The following is a 25,256-nucleotide window of genomic DNA, read 5'->3' as shown; positions in this document are numbered from 1 at the left end:
CATAATGTTCTTAAAATAGACCATATGTTGGCACAGTCTGCGAATATGCGTACAATTAGTTTCATGACAATGTGTATTTTGCCGGCATCCCTCCTCGACTTTCAAAACCCGGTTTCCACCTCGAAACAATCGCTCACAAGGCATATTCGTTCTCTTATGCTAATTTGTAAATGAGTACGACGTCATTTTCTGTTCAAAAGGGCATGCCTGCGCACAATTTTAAATTGTTTTCGTAAGTTACGACAGGGTTGATATGGCGTAAAGTTACGCAAGGTTTTTGCGTAACTTACGAACGTTTGTAAGTTACGAAGTTTTTGTGAAACGCTTAGTAATTCGTAAATGTGACTTACGCAAATTTCGTAAGTTACGAAGCTTTGTGAAACGATACCCAGACCCTTTCAATGTACTGGTCAAGACCCTTTTGATGTTCTGGACCAGACTGATTGGATGTACTGGACTAAACCCCTTATTTAGCAATATTGAATCCCCTGAACCCAAGCTAGACTGTTTCAATATATACCAATTTGAACATGAACATCACTATTGCCATCGACAGGGAATTGTCGACCGGATCACTTACTTTTTCTAGTGTATCGACACGCTGTCTCAACAGTCTGTTCTCGGTCCGCAACCTCTGTTAAAACAACGTCAAACTTATCATCACAAAATGTTTAAACCCAAAATATCATTTCCATCAATGTAACTTTTGTTAAAACAATCCTTATTTCATTACGATTTAATGTTGTCACACATTGTAGTCGAAGAGAAAATGGTGGGATAGAGATGAGAAATTATGGATTATTTGTACAGTACTGTAGTTTGTGTTTGTAAGGAGTTTATACAAACACAGATGACAAGGTTACCTAAAATGACTTACCCTGAGCTCGATCTGATCCTCATTCTCCTTACTCTTCAGAGCTGTGTAGTCCTTCTCTATTCTACAAAGTAATTAAATACACGTGAAAATCTAACAGTGTAAGGTATAGAGTGAATAGAAATCAATGAAACATCCATCTAATTTTATTCTATATGCCAAACATTACCACCAAGGATTTCAACTTCTGAAATGACAAAATATTAATAATTGAAATCACTTCTGGTTTTCTTATGAAATAAATATATCATCTGCTGTAATCAAATTTTTATAGCTATATCCAGTAAATTGTTATAGTTTTTATCTATGGATATTTTTAGATTGCATTTCCTTAAACAGGAGTTACAAGAATGAACATATGTATTAGGCAGAAGAATAATGACCTAGGTCTGAAGAATTAAAAGGTTTCTTTGATAAGAGTACAGCACTTTTGCAGGTAACAATTTCTATTTATAATGATCCATTCATTACACCCAATATTAACAGTGAATTTTTGTACACTGAGTTCATTTTTAGATTTTATTGTCAGTATTGATGAATTAACGATCATATTTAGATTTAGCTGAACTAAAATTGATAGTAGATCTTGAATTTCTTTAATTATTGCATGTATTACATTTGATATACCAATATTAGAACTTAGAACTTAGATTTATAATTGTCTGTCTTCAATCAAAACTGTAAAGATGTAATGTATAATTTGCAATACAGGTAGACACCACGGTCTATAAATGTAACCTTACGAGGTCAACACTGACAAAAATTAACCCTACAGTACATATAGGCTATAATCATATCCTCAGCTGATATGTCATTACATACAGAAATAGAGTCTATAGTGTGTCGTGATTATACCCATCTATCATGTATCAGCCTTGGAGGAGACCTCAGTGACACACAGGGTTAATAGTGAAGTGGGGAGGGGCAGGGTGATGGTGACATGTCGGGAGGGGAGGGGCAGAGTGACGGTGATATGTCGGGAGGGGAGGGGCAGGGTGATGGTGACATGTCGGGAGGGGAGGGGCAGGGTGATGGTGACATGTCGGGAGGGGAGGGGCAGGGTGACGGTGACATGTCAGGTGGGGAGGGGAGTGGGTGACGGTGACATGTCAGGTGGGGAGGGGAGTGGGTGACGGTGACATGTCGGGAGGGGAGGGGAGTGGGTGATGGTGACATGTCAGGTGGGGAGGGGCAGGGTGACGGTGACATGTCAGGAGGGGAGGGGAGTGGGTGATGGTGACATGTCGGGAGGGGAGGGGAGGGGGTGATGGTGACATGTCAGGTGGGGAGGGGAGTGGGTGACGGTGACATGTCGGGAGGGGAGGGGAGTGGGTGATGGTGACATGTCAGGTGGGGAGGGGAGTGGGTGACGGTGACATGTCGGGAGGGGAGGGGAGTGGGTGACGGTGACATGTCAGGTGGGGAGGGGCAGGGTGACGGTGACATGTCAGGAGGGGAGGGGAGTGGGTGACGGTGACATGTCAGGTGGGGAGGGGCAGGGTGACGGTGACATGTCAGGTGGGGAGGGGAGTGGGTGACGGTGACATGTCAGGTGGGGAGGGGAGTGGGTGACGGTGACATGTCGGGAGGGGAGGGGAGTGGGTGACGGTGACATGTCAGGTGGGGAGGGGAGTGGGTGACAGTGACATGTCGGGAGGGGAGGGGAGGGGAGTGGGTGACGGTGACATGTCGGGAGGGGAGTGGGTGACGGTGACATGTCGGGAGGGGAGGGGAGTGGGTGACGGTGACATGTCGGGAGGGGAGGGGAGGGGGTGATGGTGACATGTCAGGTGGGGAGGGGCAGGGTGACGGTGACATGTCAGGTGGGGAGGGGAGGGGAGGGGGTTGGGTGATGGTGACATGTCAGGTGGGGAGGGGGTTGGGTGATGGTGACATGTCAGGTGGGGAGGGGAGTGGGTGACGGTGACATGTTGGGAGGGGGGGGTTGTTGTCATGGTAGATTTCACTGAAACATCTATGTCAATCTGACCATATCTAAATTTTCGACCAATCAGATCAGACCAAAGTAGATCAGAGGCCATTCTTTGATATGTCATGAAAAAGTGGCACTTTTCACTGCACCTGTCACTTGTGGAGAAGCTCAAGTCAAAGACATATACAGGTGGATATTTGGACTGCATGACGGTCAGAAGTATATCATTAAGGCATAGTGACACTAGAGATAAAAAAAAAGGGAAATGGATCAATGTAACAGGATAGAGGCGGAACAATTAGCTACCAGTAATAGTATACTTGGAGGTAGGAGAGGGTATCAGTCCATCTCCTGACTCCCTCACGCTAGGGAGCTGTCACGCCCTTCCCTATAGTCGGGCCCTGACCCATGTTACCCTCCCATACACAGGTATGTGTCGACTGATTACCTCGGAATGAGGTACAGTAAATATAGACATTCAATATCACCAATGAATTATGATACACCATAGACACAAGTCTGTAGATAAAAATCTCCACATATCTACAGTTGACATGTGATGATCAGCGATACCCAGCATTGGAACGTATTCTTCCACTGTATAATTTACGGGCCAAGATTATTTGAAAAATTTGTTAATATTGTATATCATTTTTCACACACAATTTAAAATCCAGCTTATCGCTACTTCCCCATATTTTCAAGCAAATAAACTTAAACTCATTCTGAAACTCAAATCAAATATAATTCATATATACATATATATATCAAATTGTTGAGTTTAACGCTATAAGCTTGACTAAACTTAAATGTCAACCGATAACAATGATCCCCACAGCACATAAGGAAACTCAATCAAGTGTGAAATCTATATACATTGTACCTGATAATCACCCGACTTTATCTAAATGTCAACAAAAAGTAGACAAATGATCATGGCTCACACAAACACACAGATGCCACGAGGGCTGACTGTACAGACTTCACCTCATCATATACTTTCAGGGAGGGGCAGTTTGTTGGGATTTTTTTGTTTGTCATTGTGTTTTATATATTGTCTTGATGGTAAATCATCTTCATACAGATGGCATACAACATCACAGCCTGTCTAATTTGCCAAAACCTGTATCTTGTAATGTATAAACTTTATTTATTTTACAACAATTCCAAAACAAGTAATGTAAATCATGCTTGTTGGCATGGTATCTTGATAGTGTGTGTGGAGTCTAATTAACTGTGGAAGGGGACCACAGTACCTGGGAAAACCAATGTGGTTGGGCAGGTGACCTCAACCTTTTCACATCCTATCGGGGAATCGAGCCCCATCCGCCTTGGTGAAAGGCGAGCCCCATGCGCCTTGGTGAAAGGCGAGCCCCATGCGCTTTGGTGAAAGGCGAGCCCCATCCGCCTTGGTGAAAGGCAAATGTGTTACATGTATCTGTCCTGCCCGACCACCCTGTATCTTAAGAACATTCATGCATTTAAGCAGACTTATCATAATCAATCGGAACTCCAAGTAACTGATGGATTATTGAAACACTAAAACAGAAACTTCATCGGAGTTTCTTTAATAAACCAAGTGTAGTTGACATGATTTTTGAGAAAAACTCAAATGATGAATTTTACCTATCTAAGCTCTGTTGCACCAGCAGAAATGTCTATTTGAGTATCAAGTAAAAGTGCAGTCATGCTCATCAATTAATCCATCATTTAACCGACTTTAATACATTTATTGTAGGAGATGACCTTTACACACTGGGTCTATAATGGGTGTTACAGAGACAATAAAACTGATCCTGTGATAGTTTGGAGACAACTTGCTTCGGTCGCATTCTCAAGCGACAAAACTCACGTAGTTAGTGATGATCATACCGGCCTATGATATAGAATGATAGGGACATACATTTACAACTGTTGTCTGACAAATATACATATACAACCATTGTCCGACAAATATACATATATATATACTGTTACAACTTTTAAGCTATACTGAAAATCATAGGGTCTGTAATATTCACATGAGAGTTAATGTTCAGTTTTCAGCATTTGTTGGTTTGTTGGGTCTATTTCCCTGTGGACATTTTGAGGTGTGGTCTCCTTGTAGTAGCTGGTGGCTTCCTCACTGAACAATATACGAGAGGCCAAGAGCAATATATATAAGGGTAAAAAGTCTTCCCCATGCACACAACCATGTCAGTTTTAACAGAAACGACTCTCAAGTTAAATAAATAGATTTAAAAATAACTTGCATTATTTTGTTTTTACTTTTATACATGTAACTGTAAGAGATATTGACGATTGTTATCCGCAAACTTATTCTAATCGTATCGATTATAATTACTGACTGATTTTCAACATAATCACATTTCTTGTGTAACAAACAAGGTAAAGAACCGTTCATACGCTTTTTCATTAAACATTAAATATTTAGAGTTATATCAGTTTAAATGGAAGATATTTTGATGAGGCTACATCTAAAATCCAATCTGGTGATTTAAATAGGGACAGTTGATAACCAAAACCTGTACTAGAAATGTTAAATGTTAAAAGTACAATTAGAAGTCCCAATGCAGTTTTGTACAGGTAATGATTTATAGTCTATTTATAAATTTCCTTAAACTTGATGGGGAGCGGACCACCTTGACCCAATATTACTATAGTCCCTTTTATTATACATAGCCAACTGCCATACCTATAGATTTTCTACAGTCAATTATCGGGTGTGCTGGACACTGAGGTAACCTCACAGGTCCCGACTACTGTAGCATATAAATCAGACCAAAATCTATCTGGTACCGACATACACATACCAAATCATCGTTACCCATGTCTAACACCCTATGGAATCAAATTTAACAGTTCAATTGAGGCGTTTAGCCGTTACAACATTTAATAATTAACGTCTTATCATCCACATGAAAAAAATATACAGCCGAGTCTAATTTAGTAGCAATTTTTGGCATATGGTATTGTAGCCTATATAGGTGTGAAATAAACGTTGCTCCACATATTGTTAGAGTATAAGGCTGAAATGGACATTAAATATTTGTTGTTATTTTAAATGCCGGAGGTATATAGGTATGTAGTACAGCAGTATTGATGTTAATTAAATATTATCACACGTAGGCTTTACCTGGATAATCTAAGTCTGGCGTGTCCAGCCTTTTTGGAAAGATTTTTGTTTACATTGTAAACAGTGATTGTGTTGACAAATACACACTCTAAGTGGCAGCTACAGTGGAAAACCAATATTTGGATAGCTATAACTGTATACAGCAGTCTATTCACCCGAGGTGAAAACCTGAGTCTGACTTTCACAATACTTCTACTGTTTTACGGCTGGAACTAAAAGTCAAACATCCGTTGATAACATTTTAGAAAGTGCACTTTACAGAAATAATTTTTATTTCGGAAATACTTTTAAAAAGATCCTTGATAACACTGCATTAGTAAAGATGGAATTTATATACCATATTTGACCTAATAAGGGCGCAGGGTGCGGGTAAATGACAGTGGGGGCGCCCTTATTAAGATTAGTTATTCTGAAGTTTTATGAAACAGACTATACCTTATAGCAGAATACCCAAGGTTGTGGAAACGGTAAAATATTCAGTCATAAAAATATTCCAGATGAAGATATCTATTCATTATCATATATTAAGCTTAAACATCACTTGAATACTCCTGTAAACTTGTAAACCATGCCAGCTGATCTTTAGACCAGAGAACGTGTGTTCCACCATTTATGTTCAAATGGAACTCTTTTGTGTTCTATTTATAGAAACAGGTGATTTCCCAGATCATATCAGACATCGTTTTCTTTGACCTAATAATTGATTTACAATGTCTTTTACTAGCTTTCTGTTCTGAACAAAAGTTATTTATCAACAAGAATGAAGTCTTTACTTTATCTTCAAATAAAGATGGTAAGTTATTATTTGTATGTGTGTTTAGTTTTGGGTGCTGAGAACTTTGCACTGACATGTCATATGTAGCCTGTAGGAATACACAAAATGTGGCGAAAACATGTGTTCCAGTTACTTAATTTGCCGAAGAAAATTGAACACATAAGTAGTAAAATATTTCACATGAATTATTACTTTTTAACACCATTTTGACACTCAGTCATAGATTTATTTCCTTGAAAAAAGGTAGGGGCGCCCTTATTAGGGTAGGTGCCCTTATTAGGTCAAATACGGTATATATTAACACACATGTATTTTTGGCCAACAATAATTTAATATCACCATTTGAAAAGAAATTGTTCATTTGTGCATTTTAATCAGTGCTATTAGTATTGCCATCACTGGCATTTCAAAAATTCATATGTAACCAAATATATATATATGCCGCCCTATAGTGTAGATGTCTGGGACATATTTTAATGGAGTAACCTCAAACTTTAGTACCTCGATCAGTCTCTAAAGTTGATTTACTGTTGATTTCATTATAATAATGAAAGCATTCTAAGCCACACCCTCAAGTTAAACATCAAAATTACAATTAAGTGATAGCCATTTCTGCAGGTAAAAACATTTATGCTGACATCATATTCTGGGATTTCAGGTTAAATATGTGAGGATTAGCCTATATTAGTTAACTATGCTACATCGGGTCTATTTTAGGTTTGAAGAGTCCCTGTGAATGACATTCCAAAGATAGCTTGACAAATAAAACAGATAGGGTTCAATTCATAGGATATCTTACAACTTCTGTGAACACCTTGATTGATATTGGATCTTCAAGCTATAGTATGTACAGCTGTGTATCACACGGTTTAGTGAAAGGTAAGGTCATATCTCATTATGTACAGGCAGAAATATTTAAGAATTAAATGAAATGATATTTACCCTTAACATACAGAAATACCTTGGTAGACTAAGTTTGTAGCTTCAATAGCCGGTTTTGATTAATTATACTGGTCAGATATCAAGTATGAAGAAGTCTTATACATGAACAAAGGCCCATAACTCTGTATATCTCATCCACACACAATTTATATGTAAGCCTGTGGATGTGGAGTTGCCAGTTATATATATAGGCCCCTGATTGTGGAATTTCCATCTGTAGGCCTCTGGATCTCAAGCTCCCAGCTACAGGCCTCTGAGTCCACGATTCCAGGCCGTAGACCTTTGGGTCTCCATGCAAGCGCCTAGGATCTAGGCCTCTATGTCTCCCAACTCCTCAGCTGAAGGCCTTTCAGGGTCGTATTTATAACCACTGTACTGCATTGCTCAACAAATGATGATCAATAGATGCAGCAACATCACAAAAGGATAGTCAGCCAATCTTTTATATCGGCCACCCTCAATCAATACACGCTGGCACATGTATTTGAATAATGTGTTTTAAACCTGCCAGAACACAATCTCACATAATGCAAACCATTGCCAGTCTCTTGTAATGCATAACATCACAAAATATTTCTTTGTTTCTTAATTTGTAGAATTTCTTTTTGAAGCTTAGTGTTGCTTGAAATTAAAAAATAACAAAAATATAATTGTGATTAATGAACAATTGTTGTTTTCATGTGTTTAAAAATCACCAAAGTCATGTATGATGGGACAAGACCAAAGACAGTCCAGACAGTCCACCATTAAATTAAAATAAGGGATATAATTATAAACATTTACAAACACCAAGGCTAGTAACAGCTTCATTACATGGAGGTATGGTGCTTTAATTTGACCACTCCGATGACTTGAATCCCGAAGTACACATGGAATTGTATTGATTCAGTTCATCAGCTTTACATGTTTTTTGAGTCCAAATATATTCCGTCCTCTCAATATCTAACACTGTGTCCCAGTATATTCCAACCTCTCAATATCTAACACTGTGTCCCAGTATATTCCCCCATCTCAATATCTAACACTGTGTCCCAGTATATTCCCTCATCTCAATATCTAACACTGTGTCCCAGTATATTCCCTCATCTCAATATCTAACACTGTCCCAGTATATTCCCTCATCTCAATATCTAACACTGTCCCAGTATATTCCCCCATCTCAATATCTAACACTCTGTCCCAGTATATTCCCTCATCTCAATATCTAACACTGTCCCAGTATATTCTCTCATCTCAATATCTAACACTCTGTCCCAGTATATTCCCCCATCTCAATATCTAACACTCTGTCCCAGTATATTCCCTCATCTCAATATCTAACACTGTGTCCCAGTATATTCCCTCATCTCAATATCTAACACTGTGTCCCAGTATATTCCCTCATCTCAATATCTAACACTCTGTCCCAGTATATTCCCTCATCTCAATATCTAACACTGTGTCCCAGTATATTCCCTCATCTCAATATCACATTGTGAAAGTAATTTTTGTTTCATTGTAATGGAAAAGGACACGTTGCTCCGTCAAGTATCAAATTCACAAATTCAGAATAGGATAATTTGAGATAGGACTGCTTTATCATTTACTCAGCTTGCTGTTTGTCAAGACACGATAATGGATGACTCTAAATAGATCATAGAGCTTGTGTAAGACTGTGGAGAACAGAAGCCAATCATTACAGGTAATTAGGACAGCTGTACAATACAGCTGTCGGCCACATAATGACAGGTATCAAACGCCTTGGACAGGTTAGGTTTTCCAACGGGAACTTCGTTACATCAGTGATACCCTCGGACAATCCAAAGTAAATTCGTTTTGTCAATTTACAGTGCTGTTATAATGTTTCAGATTATTGGAATGTCACAAAACATAATTGTACAACCCCAACGTTATTGAAGAAAATTGTTAAAAGTCATTTAAAACAAAAACCGATCTAGTTATGTTTTTTAACTAAGGCTCACTCAAGTTTTTATTGACCTAATTAATTAATTAACATCATTATTTAGGCCCTAAGAAGATGATTAAATATTGTAGATGAACTAGCGGACAGATCGAGGATTAGTCACCTTATGAGCTGGTCGTAGCTTATTGGTTAGACGGATTGACAGTACCTGTCAGTTAATGTTCATTTCAGGCCTGTATCTTAACCATATATATATTACCTACTGTATATTAGATTACAGAAATAGCAAAATACATATGGCCTTATAAATAACCGATCTAACAGACTGATGACTGTTTTATTGCTAAAGATCTTCGAAAGAAAGAAATTCAAATTAAATATATACTGGTATATGTCTTCTGGTAAGAACTTTGATAGATTAACAAGATTTAGAGGTCACCCAAACATATAAAGACAAAATATATTGACATAATGATAAAATTAATTAGTTCTGCGTAAATGCGAAAATTTATTAAAACTGTTAATATTCAACAAATAAATACGATTTCATAAAAATTTATTGAGGACTTCAAAAGTCTGCCCAATTGATCAAAGTAAATTAAGCTGTCACAACAGTGTGCACTGAACACAAATCTAGAGCATAAAAGTACAAAGATATTTTTTAAGCTGCAGTAAAATGTCATGGAATGTGGTATAAAGAGTTTGCAGGGGTCCCCTGAGGTTACAGCTGTCATCAATAGCAAGTCTGCAACTTAATAAACATCAGTCCATGGGACTCGGCAGCATTAAAAGAGTTATAATATATGTTCCTACAAAATCCATAAATAATACAATAGACACGCAAAGACTAAAGAATATATAGAAATATAAACAAATACGCTAATGATTAATTAATATCCTCGTTAGAATGTTTAGATTGTTTTATGATGCATTTTACAAATCGATGGAAATGACACATGGGATTTATATGGAGGTTATACAAGGTAATATCAGGTTAAGACTTACCCATCATTTTGGAGGCTGGTGTCGCTATAGTAATCCACATAGTCCACAAAATCCATGAGATGAAGAGACAAGTTGTGACTAAGGTCTCAGAGGGGTCAACCCTGAGGTCAAAGTTCACCGAGTCATTATAAGTAAGACAATCACTCTGCCTTAGGTCTCTTTGTAGCGCACACTTGTCTCTTTAAGGGTGAAGATTAATTAGGGCTTATGTGCCCTTAATGATCCTACAAATCACTTGTACCTGGCCATTTGTACCTGTCAGTATCTACATGTGTATGGCGACTCTACTGGTACACCCTAATTATGTGTAGAAATACGAGTTACTAATTAATATCACTGACTCGTATTCTAAGTGTTACGCAGCTATGAACAGGTAATTTATACCCGATCACGTAAAACCAAAGACGACCACTTCTATTGAAACGCAAAGTATATATAGCAGTATTTTTTTACTGCTTACAATGTATAGTGTTGAGTTGCTGTGTATCTTTGACCGGTGTTAAGGACTGTCACAGGTATCCTATATCCAGGTAAAACAGATTCATTTCACCAGTCCAGAGTTATGTTTGTTTTCTCGTTACAGGTGTGTATTGTACCTATATAGGTAGACCATCCGATGATATAAGACCTTATTTTACCACACGACTAACGAGTCTTTATATACCTGAGATTCTATTTCTTCATGTTGATGTTATCTGGCACGTCTCCGTTTTTTCACAACAGCATCCAGATATCAAATGCACACATATGAATATATTGTTTAAATTTCTACATCAAGACTACGTGTCACAGCCAAACCAACGAGTCATTCAGGAAGGAGGCTGATGTACCGGTTTGAACACCACCTGTCACCAGTCTCGGGGATTTCTCTGATTTCTCTGATACACCCATAAACCTTAACTATGGCGATCTATAATTCCACACTTCTTAACACGACATTCCAATGTCCTGCCTCAGTTGTATAACATTAGATCGGATATAGTGTATTCAGAATGTCCAGTCATTTACTTCTGACAAATATGTAAATTATTCTTTATCAGTGACAGAGACGTTACAATACATTGTCATTGTTATCAGATTTCCATCTGTAGGGTTATTACCTGTGTTTCCGGATTATCTCATATACTTATTGTAGTCTATTATCTACACAGGTAAAACCGAAGAAAATATACTAATTTGTAGATTCTTTGATTTCAGGTGATATGATCGTGGATTCTTCCTTATCACACGTAAGGAAATTCATTAATTACAGATAAGATATTATAATTAGCCTTGAGGTTTAGGAATTCAAAGATCTGATCCGACGAAGGGAAATGCAATTAAAATCCACACAATTAACTATACTGTTGCTTGTCCAGGTAAACACTACCCTTTAGTATGACCCTCTGATCCGTACCTGGAGTCAAACGGTCAGCTGATTCTCACTGGAGATTCAGTGATTGTAATTCGGTGATCAGTTAAATCCGGCTGAAGTTGTTTACCACGAGATGAAGAGATATCATTGAATTCCAGATATACCAGAGCTGAGAGGGCCACTCAATGTCCTTTGTAGTTAACTTGATTACAGTATAAAATCTAACTTGTATCACAAATGAAACGACGTCCCATAAACAGATGTACACAATCTTATCACTGGAGGTAGGTTAACACAGGGTGCCACTCGTAACTAGAACTCTACGGCTTCAGTATCGGTGTAATACTGTCCTCCACATAAAGTGTCACCAGTTTGTTACATATGATTTCTTCCAGAAAATCATTATCAGAATGAAATCACATCACTTTGAATTAAGTCGAAGTATTGCTTCCAGTAGTGTTCCTTACATAATTTATGTATACATTTTCCCTTTAGTGGCGAGTTCCGTTTTACATGTACATCAATTCCTTTCTTGTCATGAAATTAAAGCTGACCTTGGTGAAATAGCCAGGAAAAACTGATTTTATCAGAAAAATGTGAAGATGCTGGTACAGGTGTGTCGTTAGTGTTGATTACACAGGTACAGCAGGTGAGACAACATACCTGGACTCTTCCGTATCCATCTTCCTCCGGACTGGGCAATATTGGATGATACAGCGGTTACATCATATAAATCCTTATAGGTGGATTACCTACATCAATAGGTACGGGTCACAATTAGATCATACCTTAGTACTACCTGGCACAGGTAAACACCGAATAATTGTAGATAGTAGATCCTCTTCATTCTCCATAGAAACACTTGAGACTGCAGAGGAAGACGAAGTGTAAGTACCCGGACAGGTGTGTAGTAAGTACCACGGTTTACCTGTGTCACCCTTGACCGCTCAGCTTGGATTTCAAAGTAAGGCGGGAGGGCGTTATAGGCCGGGACTGACTATGACATTGTCACAGCTGAGGGCCATAGTATATACATACGGTATACACTGTACATCAACAAACACACACCTGTACACATGTCCACCTCCCCACTGTCCACTCGGCCACCTAACGCCACACCAACACCATACATGGTCAGTTCAGACACAAAGTCGACTGCTGGTTCTGACCAAAGACGAAGCATACATTGTCTTGCATGTTAAAATCAGCTTTATTGGCACACCAGGCCGTGAGTGAGAAGGGGAGATTATGCTGCAGTAGTTCCGTCGTCCTAGTCGATGGAGAGGCGCCGAGGGGTGATATACTGTGTCACTGTGTCAACAATAAGCAGATAATTCCATGGCCAGTCGACTCTGACAGGTAAACTGCCTGGCCTCCGCGGCAGCCTCAACACCAGGCTTGTTTTGTAAAACCATGCAGTAATTTAGAATAAAATTATGATCAGAGTTTGCGATTGAGTAATCCAATACACATGCATGCTTATAGAATTACCAAATCTACATCAAATTGATTTGCAAGTTGATTTGCAAGTGAACAAGATTCAACTTCCTTTTGGTTGAAACAAATTAGCATTGGCAAATTTGAATTTGAGTTCTTACAAATTCTATCAAGTATCAAGATGTGCTGTTTGATGAAGCAGACATGATTGTAATTTAACCGGAATGTCACAGACGATGGGATTGAACAATCCATTCAAGTCATACAGGAAATTATTCTGAATAATTTAAAATACTTCAAACAATTAAAATCACACACTTATAGACAACAGCTCAAACTATAATGGAGAAATTACCCAATATAAATGTATAGAAAATTTAAACCGCCCAGCTGTGACCTGAGGGAAGCACCTGTCACCTTCAATGACTGATTGTAGGATGTTATTAATTTAGCAGGTGTTAAAATATATTATAAATCCATAAAACAATGATTTGTCTGTATGATCTACTCGTTAAATTTTAAATATTTTACAAAACCATACAAGGTTGATCATACTGACAGCAAAATTTTAAAGCATTATGAATCTGTACTAAGCGAGAAATTCACACCATGTAAACAAATTTTAATGTATGTTGGAAATTGATTAGAACAATACACAGGTGTTTTACAGGTGTGTGAATTAAGCGTTACAACATTACGTCTAATCTAACTTGCCCTAGATATGAGTTAATTTCTTTTAAACTGACTTGATAATATGTTTACACTAGGGAAAGTCAAGGATAATATATAATGTATACATACAATGAATATTTAATGGGAAATATACCTTCCCCGAATTCTTCATTAATCAACACACACACAATTAATCACAAACATCCTTCACTCCCCAGACAAAAACAGGATGGAAATATTTAATGAATGGTTTACCATATCAGCTGAATTTCTGTGTTAGCTGAATTAAGGTCACCAAATACTCAGTACATATATACAACGGACAGATAATATAGGGGATTAGGATTACAATCAGTTAAATTTTTGGTCTTTCAAACTTTTCTTAATTTATGCTATAAATTTATCAAAATATGAAAAAAATGTCTGAAATATATTGATTCTACCAAATGTAAAATGAATCTTTGTCAGATTTTTTTTTTACATTATGTTATTTAATTTTCAGTGCCATCACAAGCAGAAAAGGAGATGTTGATGTACAGTATAAAGTGGGTCATTCTTCCCCCCCCCCCCAAGGAACTCAGGACTAGTGAAGAAGTGACTTTTATTTCGAAAGACAGCAAATCAGAATTTTCGAGAATCTTTGCCAGACTTAAATTTAGAGAGCGTAACCAAGATGTGCATGGATAGTGTTGATTTTAGTGTTCAGCATGTTATTAACTTTAGGTACCCCAATAAAAAGATGATTTTCTTCATGATCAATTAATTGCTAGATGACAATTGTCGATCGAGGAAAACTGAGGAGTCAAACAGCTAGAAGTCATGATCCTTCCCCAAAAACCTCGGTTAAATTACACACGAAAACCCCAGTCACACAGGAAAACCTCAGTTACACACGAAAACCCCAGTCACACAGGAAAACCTCAGTTACACACGAAAACCTCAGTTACACACAAACACTTAAGTTCAACACAGGAAAACCTCAGTTACACACAAACACCTCAGTTACACATGAAAACCTCAGTCACACACGAAAACCCCAGTTACACACGAAAACCTCAATTCAAACATGAAAACCTCAGTTACACACGAAAACCTCAGTTACACACAAACACTTCAGTTCAAAACAGGAAAACCTCAGTTACACATGAAAACCTCAGTTACACACGAAAACCTCAGTTACACACGAAAACCTCAATCACACACGAAAACCTCAGTTACACATGAAAACCTCAGTTACACATGAAAACCTCAGTTACAAACGAAAACCTCAGTTACACACGAAAACCTCAATCACACACGAAAAACTCAGTCACACACGAAAACCTCAGTTACACAGGAAAACCTCAGTTACACACGAAAACCTCAGTTACACACAAACACTTAAGTTCAACACAGGAAAACCTCAGTTACACACAAACACCTCAGTTACACATGAAAACCTCAGTCACACACGAAAACCCCAGTTACACACGAAAACCTCAATTCAAACATGAAAACCTCAGTTACACACGAAAACCTCAGTTACACACAAACACTTCAGTTCAAAACAGGAAAACCTCAGTTACACATGAAAACCTCAGTTACACACGAAAACCTCAGTTACACACGAAAACCTCAATCACACACGAAAACCTCAGTTACACATGAAAACCTCAGTTACACATGAAAACCTCAGTTACAAACGAAAACCTCAGTTACACACGAAAACCTCAATCACACACGAAAAACTCAGTCACACACGAAAACCTCAGTTACACGAGGACTTTGCATGCTACTCCATCACAAACAAACAAATGACTAATCATTATTGACATCTCTGAAAAGTCTAGCTCAAGCAGTTTCAACAGAAATTGATTTTATTTTGTTGTTCCATGAGTTTGGCCTGCTGTATGAAGACAGTCTATACCTGTCTCGTGTATGCGTGTAGACTACACAGCTTTCTCCTCCGAAGCCTGATCAATTTTATATGACTCATTTCCTTGCTGATTTCTTGAATAAGGATGGGACCCGCATCAAACACACACAAATATATATATGTATTGCATGTCTTCTGGACCAGTCATGAGGTGTTAAAACATTCAGAGATAATCTTGGTCTGAAGGTATAGATTATATACACCAGCTTGTCAACATCATGTTTACAGAGGATCCATAGCGATTATCATGCTTCCTTGCACGAGTTCACGTGATTTAATGAAAATAAACCAACTCATTGTCTGTTGTATATTTCAACTTTAGGTCTTAAAGAGATGACTGGTAAAAAAAATTCAGTTCCTTAGAAAATTGAATTAAAAATATACAGTTATGTATTTTTAAAATTCTAACTCTATAACAATCAGGTTTGACTTGAAAAAAAAGCTGAGCCAGCATCTTGATTCTGAAGCACTTTAATTACTGATCGAGTCAGATTGTGACCCAGCTTAAGTCTAATCGAAATAGGATATGGAGACTGATGGACGAGTTTTAAAGATTTGATACCATTGTAAAGATGTAACGAAAACCTTTTTGGTTTGTTTTTGTTTTATAACGTCCTATTAACAGCCAGGGTCATTTAAGGACGTGCCAGGTTTTGGAGGTGGAGGAAAGCCGGAGTACCCGGAGAAAAACCACCGGCCTACAGTCAGTACCTGGCAACTGCCCCACGTAGGTTTCGAACTCACAACCCAGAGGTGGAGGGCTAGTGATAAAGTGTTGGGACACCTTAACCACTCGGCCACCCCTGCCCCTTGAACAGAAACTGTATCTATTTTAAATTACAACAATTGTGAAACAATTAAGTTATATAAACTAATATCAATCACTTTGCTTGGATGGAGTTCTTGGAGAAAACCCAAGTTGTCGGTTTGGTGGCCATACATTTTCATGTCCGATCAGGGATTCGAACCCCCACCATATAGGTGAAAGGCAAGTATGTTACCACTATGGCAACAAATGTCTGAAGATTATCAAGTATAAGGGATATTGTGAATTCTCATATCAAAACTGTGTATGATTCCATATACATAATTCATACAGGAAATCAAATGAACTTCACATGGACCAAGCTACATAATTACACATTATAAAGTATGTATGAATTTAAATGCAATTCTAAATTTGAATGTGTTCAATAATCAATTCTAATGAAACTCAATTACTTACAATTTGTCTGACATTATGGAATGTACATGTTCAAATCTGGATTTGTCCATCCGTGTGAGAAAGTTTACACCAAATCAACGCGAAAAGTGATTTTGTTTGTGTCAATTACACATACAGAGGTGTAAAAATACTGCAGCCATAATGCGTTCTTATCAGAGGAATCACAGGGCGTTATAAAAAAGTTACACTCCAGCGACGACCATTATCATATCTAGATTTCTAAAGGAAGATTACTACCTAAACAGGTTAGATGATCACGAACACATCAATATTGTACAATCTCTGTAAGCCCTGTTGTGCATGAACGACTACCTCTGCCATCAACCTCTACCATCTAGTGTAATGTGGCCTAATTGTATGAACGACTACCTCTACCATCTAGTGCAATATGCCCCAGTTGTATGAACGACTACCTCTACCATCTAGTGCAATATGCCCCAGTTGTATGAACGACTACTTCTACCATCTAGTGTAACGTGTCCCAGTTGTATGAACGACTACCTCTACTATGTAGTGTAATGTACCCCAGTTGTATGAACGACTACCTCTACCATCTAGTGTAATGTACCCCAGTTGTATGAACGACTACCTCTACCATCTAGTGTAATGTACCCCAGTTGTATGAACGACTACCTCTACCATCTAGTGTAATGTACCCCAGTTGTATGAACGACTACCTCTACCATCTAGTGTAATGTGTGTCCGAGTTGTATGAACGACTACCTCTACCATCTAGTGTAATGTGTCCCAGTTGTATGAACGACTACCTCTACCATCTAGTGTAATGTACCCCAGTTGTATGAACGACTACCTCTACCATCTAGTGTAATGTGTGTCCGAGTTGTATGAACGACTACCTCTACCATCTAGTGTAATGTACCCCAGTTGTATGAACGACTACCTCTACCATCTAGTGTAATGTACCCCAGTTGTATGAACGACTACCTCTACCATCTAGTGTAATGTACCCCAGTTGTATGAACGACTACCTCTACCATCTAGTGTAATGTGTCCCAGTTGTATGAACGACTACCTCTACCATCTAGTGTAATGTACCCCAGTTGTATGAACGACTACCTCTACCATCTAGTGTAATGTGTGTCCGAGTTGTATGAACGACTACCTCTACCATCTAGTGTAATGTACCCCAGTTGTATGAACGACTACCTCTACCATCTAGTGTAATGTACCCCAGTTGTATGAACGACTACCTCTACCATCTAGTGTAATGTACCCCAGTTGTATGAACGACTACCTCTACCATCTAGTGTAATGTACCCCAGTTGTATGAACGACTACCTCTACCATCTAGTGTAATGTACCCCAGTTGTATGAACGACTACCTCTACCATCTAGTGTAATGTACCCCAGTTGTATGAACGACTACCTCTACCATCTAGTGTAATGTACCCCAGTTGTATGAACGACTACCTCTACCATCTAGTGTAATGTGTCCCAGTTGTATGAACGACTACCTCTACCATCTAGTGTAATGTACCCCAGTTGTATGAACGACTACCTCTGCCATCTAGTGTAATGTGTCCCAGTTGTATGAACGACTACCTCTACCATCTAGTGTAATGTACCCCAGTTGTATGAACGACTACCTCTACCATCTAGTGTAATGTGTGTCCGAGTTGTATGAACGACTACCTCTGCCACGTAATGTAAATCAATTTTTTTTTTTTTTTAAATAACACTAAATAAAATTTCTTTAAAAATTCTACAAGAAAACTTTATTTTTTTCTGTAACAAGTACAATGTTATATTGGTTGGAATCAAAAAATATCTTTATTTGCATTTTTATTGTAAAATACATTATTGTATGTTTAAATTAATCAGTTGATCTTATATATAGTTTTCCACATTAAAACCGGTTTATGATTAATTAGGCCATGGGGCTCATAAACAATATTTTTTCTTTAATTTACACCAAAACATTTTCATAAACTTTTTTTTATGAATAATTCAGTTTCAACTTGTTTCAGTCAGCAGAGTATCTAAAATCACTTCTATGTAGGCCTTTAATTTTGTTCTTATGTAAATACTTGATCTTAAAAGTTATAAAACTGTTTATGTGTGACATATAATTCACGTCAAACATATAATTTTTGTAATACATTCTGAGATAAAGCCAAGCTTGCATGTTTTCTTAACAAAAGAGTCTATAAATACTGAACTTTTATTCTGTGATTTTGACTCCTATACAATATACCTTAGGTACCAGGTTGTACAGCAGACCATATATATATGAATATTTCTCGGTATATAAATGCACCTTTTAAAGTCATTGATCTAGATTTTCACATTACAAGCTTAAGGGTCATTATAATATATATAACAGAGAAACCTGTTCTAGTTGTCAAGTTCTGATACCACGATCATTTTACCAGTACTACAATTTTCTAGTTTCTGTTGTTACCAACATATTTAAGCCTTTAGAGATGTGTAACAATTAAATTTAAGACTTTTTTTTTTTATATCTGAACAAAAATAATGGATATTTCTTCAATTCTGTAATGAAATTAATCTTTTATATGCATGTAATTTTCACAAATTTTCAACAAGAAATTTTTAAGATTTGGAAATTTTTCAATTACGATGTTGATAAAAACTTCACTCGCTGATGTTTCTACGAAGAATTTTTATCATCTTCACATAAATCATTGATTCAACAGACAAACTGTTTGATGGTATTTAAATGATGTCAAGGAGACACTCAGAGGAAGATCTTAGGACCATTATACACTGATGAAAGTGTACTGGAATACAAAATAGGTGAAACTGCCTAAGGAAGCGTGACATCCCATCAGATAGAATTATATAGAGGATAAAAAATTATGTAAATACATGCAAGCCTCGGAAAAACACATTAAATTTTTCTCATTGTATGTATATATACAGTGATTAAATTTACAGGCCTGAATATATTTTTTGTAAACAACTTACAAGTTTTTTTGTTGTGTTGACCCAAAAGATATCTTCAAACATATTCACACCATAAACACCCACCAGCAGTATGTAATCTAATTTATGGATTTGGTTCAGTTGGGAATTTTAACCTTCTCAACTTTTTTCTCATAACAAACTTTCGCTATTCATAAAATAAGTAGGCTATCTGAGTAAAGATAATATCAGATGCGTTCTTTAATAGGAAATGGTTTTGATTTGTGCATCAACTTTTATGGAACAAAACCTGTTTTTTAAGGTTTTACCTTTAAACAAAATGTTGTACAGAAATTTGATATATCTCTTATGGCAGGTGTCACTATAACTCAACTTATTTAAATTGGTCACATTTTAAACCAATGTTGTGTTTCTTTCTTTCTTACTTTCTATCTTTCTTTCTCATTCAAATCATTCATTCATTTATCTATTGTCTACAGTATACACTTGTAAATTATCATAATTCCTGAAATTTTGCATTAAAATTTATAGAGAAACTCAATAACTATATCAGGGATCACAGCTCCTGTTGTTCTCTGTGAATCATGCATGACATATTGTTATCTAAACAAAATTCTACCATGTTTGCTATGCAACGCCAGTTTTGATTGGTTTAAAACCATGTATTATTTTCCAATAATACACGCTCGTGTCAATAACACACGCTCGTGAGTCATGGCTGTTACAATGTTATGTATCTAATATTCATCCAACAAGAATATGGTTACTGTAGTCGAGTGGGCTAATGGGTTTGTCTTTCCTTATTTTTTATCACGACGCGAGTTCGAATCCTACGAATGCCGCTTTTTTTTTTCATCCCTTTTTTTTAAATTTAAAAAAACCAATGCCATATGATAGATGTTCTTGATTGTAGTACTATAGTGCCTGTAACAAAATGTATATTTTATCAACAAAATAATGCAATACTCAAGAAATAAATTACAAGGTTTTCCCGGGGTTTCTTTGCCGTTTTTCTATTAGAAAGAGGTAGATCTCAGAACTAAACAGTACCTGGTAGAATAGAAATAATCAACTTTGACTCGTGTATTGTTGCAGGATATACAACTCGGACGAGGATATTTTGCAATTTTAATTAATAACTCAGGCCTGTGGCCTTCGTTATTAATTTAATTGCAAAATATCCTCCTCCTCGTTGTATATCCTGCAACAATTTATCGAACGTGAGATATAGTGGCACACCTATTTTGTACTTAGCCAAGATTTGCATGTTTTGACACCAAATTACGAAACCGGGATGTCATGTAATAACTATATGTGAATATAGGCAGTTATTACAACTTGGTTATCAAACAATTTCGGGGAAATGGAATATTTCAATATTAGGAAATCTGCAGGGGTTACATTATTATCATTAAATTATAGCTATCAACAAAATGGTGAATCTGCATTATACTGCGTTGCAGAATATGACACCGATCATTATAACACGGCCGTCATGTAAAACCCCTTGCGGTTATACTAACATTTCAATGTTAATTATGACCATTTTTCTTGGAGATTGGATATTTATACTAACAATTTGCCGTGCATTACCCACACCTGTATATAGCCAATGGGATGCAAAACAAGGCATTTGATGAAATTAATTTCAGATAACCTGTACCAGCAGATATCCCTCGGGTAATACAACAATTAAATACATATATATATATATATATATACAAGTTAACCTTTATTTTATGTATGTGAACCAATTCAGATGTTGTATTTTTGATAAGATTTTTTTCATGTCCTTAAGCAGTGAACACTATAGACTCTATTTTTGTTGTTGTTTTTATTTGTTTCTGGCATTCCTATGTAAATCAGGAAACAAAAAACAGCATGTTATCTTCATTTCCTACATTTATCTATGTAAAAAAAATCCACTAATAGCCCGCTCCAGGAAATAGCCCATAACAGACATCCCCCTCAGATACTTTAAAAACTTGTACAGCCTGGATGGCCATATGCAGGAAATTACAGTTTAAATTTAAAGATATTTATACTGAAAAATCCCAACCAAATTATTACTATAGAAGAAGAAACAGCTTACGATTTCAAAATTAACAAAGAAATGAGGGATGAACTTTTATTGTTTTTTAATGAAGACGAAATTGGCACTGATCATGAACACGACCGCCATTTCAATTATACTTCTGAATAACATAAGCTGTATACAGCTTGTTTATTATCTGTTATCAGTGAAATGAAGCATCAATATTACTATATAGAGGTCTCTGGTATAATTAAACTCTGAGCTTGACGCTGGATATATACATCTTATGAGAGATTATATTATGTACTATAAACCGGTCCCTCTGTATTAAAACCTTCTGAACTCTATCCGTGTTTAATCAAATGTTTATGGTCAATAAGACGGTCAGTTTTGACAGCTAGTGGACGATGTAAACTACATTTGTATATAGATAAGAATATATAGAATCCGGTAACAGATCTCTAAATTAGTGGGAGTGAATAAGAATGGCCCCCAGCTGGTCAGTTTGGGAAGGTGATGACCAGCAGATTTACTAGTATACAAGGTCATCAGGTGAGAATACCTCAGGTGGTTCCTTAAAGTGACCACTGGTCATTTAATCTACAGGTAATGTACCAATAAATACCGGTCTCCGGGGTTATGTAAACCATTAGTGTCCAGTCCAGTATTTACACGGACATCCAAATAACAGGCCTAACCCACAATACCCTAGACACCTGTTATCCAACACCTACTATATATATATCCACTATGAGGAGTCAACTGGTAGTGGACTGTCACCATATAACACCACAACCTCGGATGATGTCCACAGCTACCATTTAATATAGTCATGAGGGTACATTATCGTATTTAACTGGGTATAAGCCCATGCTCGGGGATATGCCCACCCCAAATTTTTTAACTTTTTTCTTCATAGGCTCATATTTGGGAATATTAGCTCTCCCCCCAACTTTTGAAAGTCTAATCCACAATGAAATTTACTTTATTTTCAGGAATAAGCCCACCGCCAACTTTTGAATGTCTAATCCACAATGAAATAATAAAATTTAACGAAAAAAATGTAGTGAAAACGAGTTGATTAATCTAGATCTAGGTTTTGTTTTCTGTAAAAAAATGATCTTTTTATCGAATGAAAAATGTTTTGTTGTTTTTTTTGGATGAAAACTATTTCTATTTAGGTTATCATTGCTAATTTATTTCATTCTGGATAAAAAACAAACATTTTAAACTTGAATATATCTCTTTTACATATTTTGAACATTTCTTTTTTATTGCAAAGCCCAATGGTCCGAATATTACATATCAAAAGAGTAGATTTCAAAACGAGGCTACGACATGAAAAGTACACAACGGACAACATATTGACAGAACTGGAAACAATACCTATGTAGGCAAAGCTACCAGCTAACTAGAACTGTCGCCAGGATGGCTGACTAATACCCCCGCATGCACATCTACACATGGTCCTCTATATTTGTGTGAAGTTTCATTGAAATTGGCCCTTCGGTTTAGGAGGAGTTGTCCGGACAAACTTAAAGTTATGGTTCTTATCAGAAAACCTGTTTATAGTGACCAGTTGCCATAGTAACCATAATTTTGAAAAAAAAGAAAATGGCATGCACACCTACAGATGGTCCTCTATATTTGTGTGAAGTTTCATTGAAATTGGCCATTTAGTTTAGGAGGAGTTGTCAGGACAAACTTAAAGTTATGGTTCTTATCGGAAAACCTGTTTATAGTGACCAGTTGCCATAGCAACCATAATTTTGAGAAAAATAAAGTGGCATGCATATCTACACATGATCATTAATATTTGTGTGAAGTTTCATCAGAATTGGCCCATCAGTTTAGGAGGAGTTGTCCGGACAAAATGCGTCTACAGACAGACAGACGGACGGACGGACAGACAACCTGATTCCAGTATACCCCCCCCCCCCTAACTTCGTTGCGGGGTATAACTAGAGATTGATCCGATTAAACCATATTCAAACCAAATTCAAAGTTATATTAAGGGCAGTAACTAAAGATGACAAACACAGTAACTATACATATACAGCTGCACTTCGTCATCTCGAAGTCAGTCGGTCATAAAAAAACCTCGAGATATGCTGAGTATTCGTGGAAACTGAATATATTTTCAATAATTTTTACTGTTGGAACTGTTACCAGAGTTTGAGAATAATGAATTTTGACTGTACTAGTATAATAGTTGGTACGTATTTGGACTCAATTTCATCATATTAAACCGTATCAGCCAATATTTGTTAAAAAAATTGATTTAATGACGACATTTTGATGACTTTTTTCAAACCCCATTTCCTGTATGATATGCCAACAACATAGTTTGCTGTCATGAGTTATCTCCCTTTACTATTCAAGATTGAAGTAAGCACCTTGAACTGATTGAATGAATCACCGCGGATATACCGTCCATATATACCAACACTACACAAAAGACAAAGTTTGATCAAACTTCTAGTTCTACATCTTATTCAAACATATTAAATTCAATATAGATTTATAATTACATGTATATAATAAACAGTGACATGTATGTGAATTTCCATGTCCATTTCACAATTTGGTTTCAGTAAATTTTACTGAGTTAACAAAAGGAATTAGACAAAAGTCCGTGTCTGTATAAGTCTTCCCTATTACACAATTCATCAGTTTCAGTCGAGGCCTACGACTGACATATACACAACTCTCAGAATATGTCATCAGCTTATCCATATGGGCAAGACAAATACATGTAGGTAAGATGATAAATAAACAGGCTAATCACATGATTTCTAAATTAATGAGGGCATGTATTCTACTGACTGAACGGGTCCTCGGTGGGCACTGAATACAGTTTTATGTACATTTTGTATTTTGGACTTGATCGGCCCGCAACAGTAAAATTTACCAGAATACTGAAGGAAACAATAACATGTATAGTAAAAAGGTGAACAAATTCTGAAAGATGTGAAACAATAAAAAGTTTAAAGATTAACATAATCTAACATGGGTCTGTTCCGTGGACAGGGATATCTCAACCCGAGTGCAAGAGTTTGGCCAGTAAGCACGAGGCTTGCATGCATATGTTTGATTATTATTTTCACATACATTTATTTATGTACATGTATTTGCAAGCAAAT

The 25,256-nt window shown here is 36.9% G+C and overlaps 1 protein-coding gene across 4 annotated transcripts in view; it reads right to left on the bottom strand.

The window, feature by feature from the left end:
* LOC117322124 (ecotropic viral integration site 5 ortholog-like) overlaps positions 1 to 25,256 on the bottom strand; it is an 83,026-nt gene that overhangs the window by 17,506 nt on the left and 40,264 nt on the right. For all 4 annotated transcript variants that reach the window (XM_033876884.1, XM_033876887.1, XM_033876885.1 and 1 more), the window contains 2 exons: positions 878 to 938; positions 581 to 634 (listed from right to left, as the gene is read on the bottom strand). In XM_033876884.1, the coding sequence (XP_033732775.1) occupies positions 581 to 634; positions 878 to 938 (115 nt within the window). The remainder of the gene's footprint in view (positions 1 to 580; positions 635 to 877; positions 939 to 25,256) is intronic.

This window comes from Pecten maximus, chromosome 2 (genome assembly GCF_902652985.1).
Source record: "Pecten maximus chromosome 2, xPecMax1.1, whole genome shotgun sequence".
Classification (NCBI taxonomy): Eukaryota; Metazoa; Mollusca; class Bivalvia; order Pectinida; family Pectinidae; genus Pecten; species Pecten maximus.
This window is presented reverse-complemented; position numbering and strand designations above follow the sequence as displayed.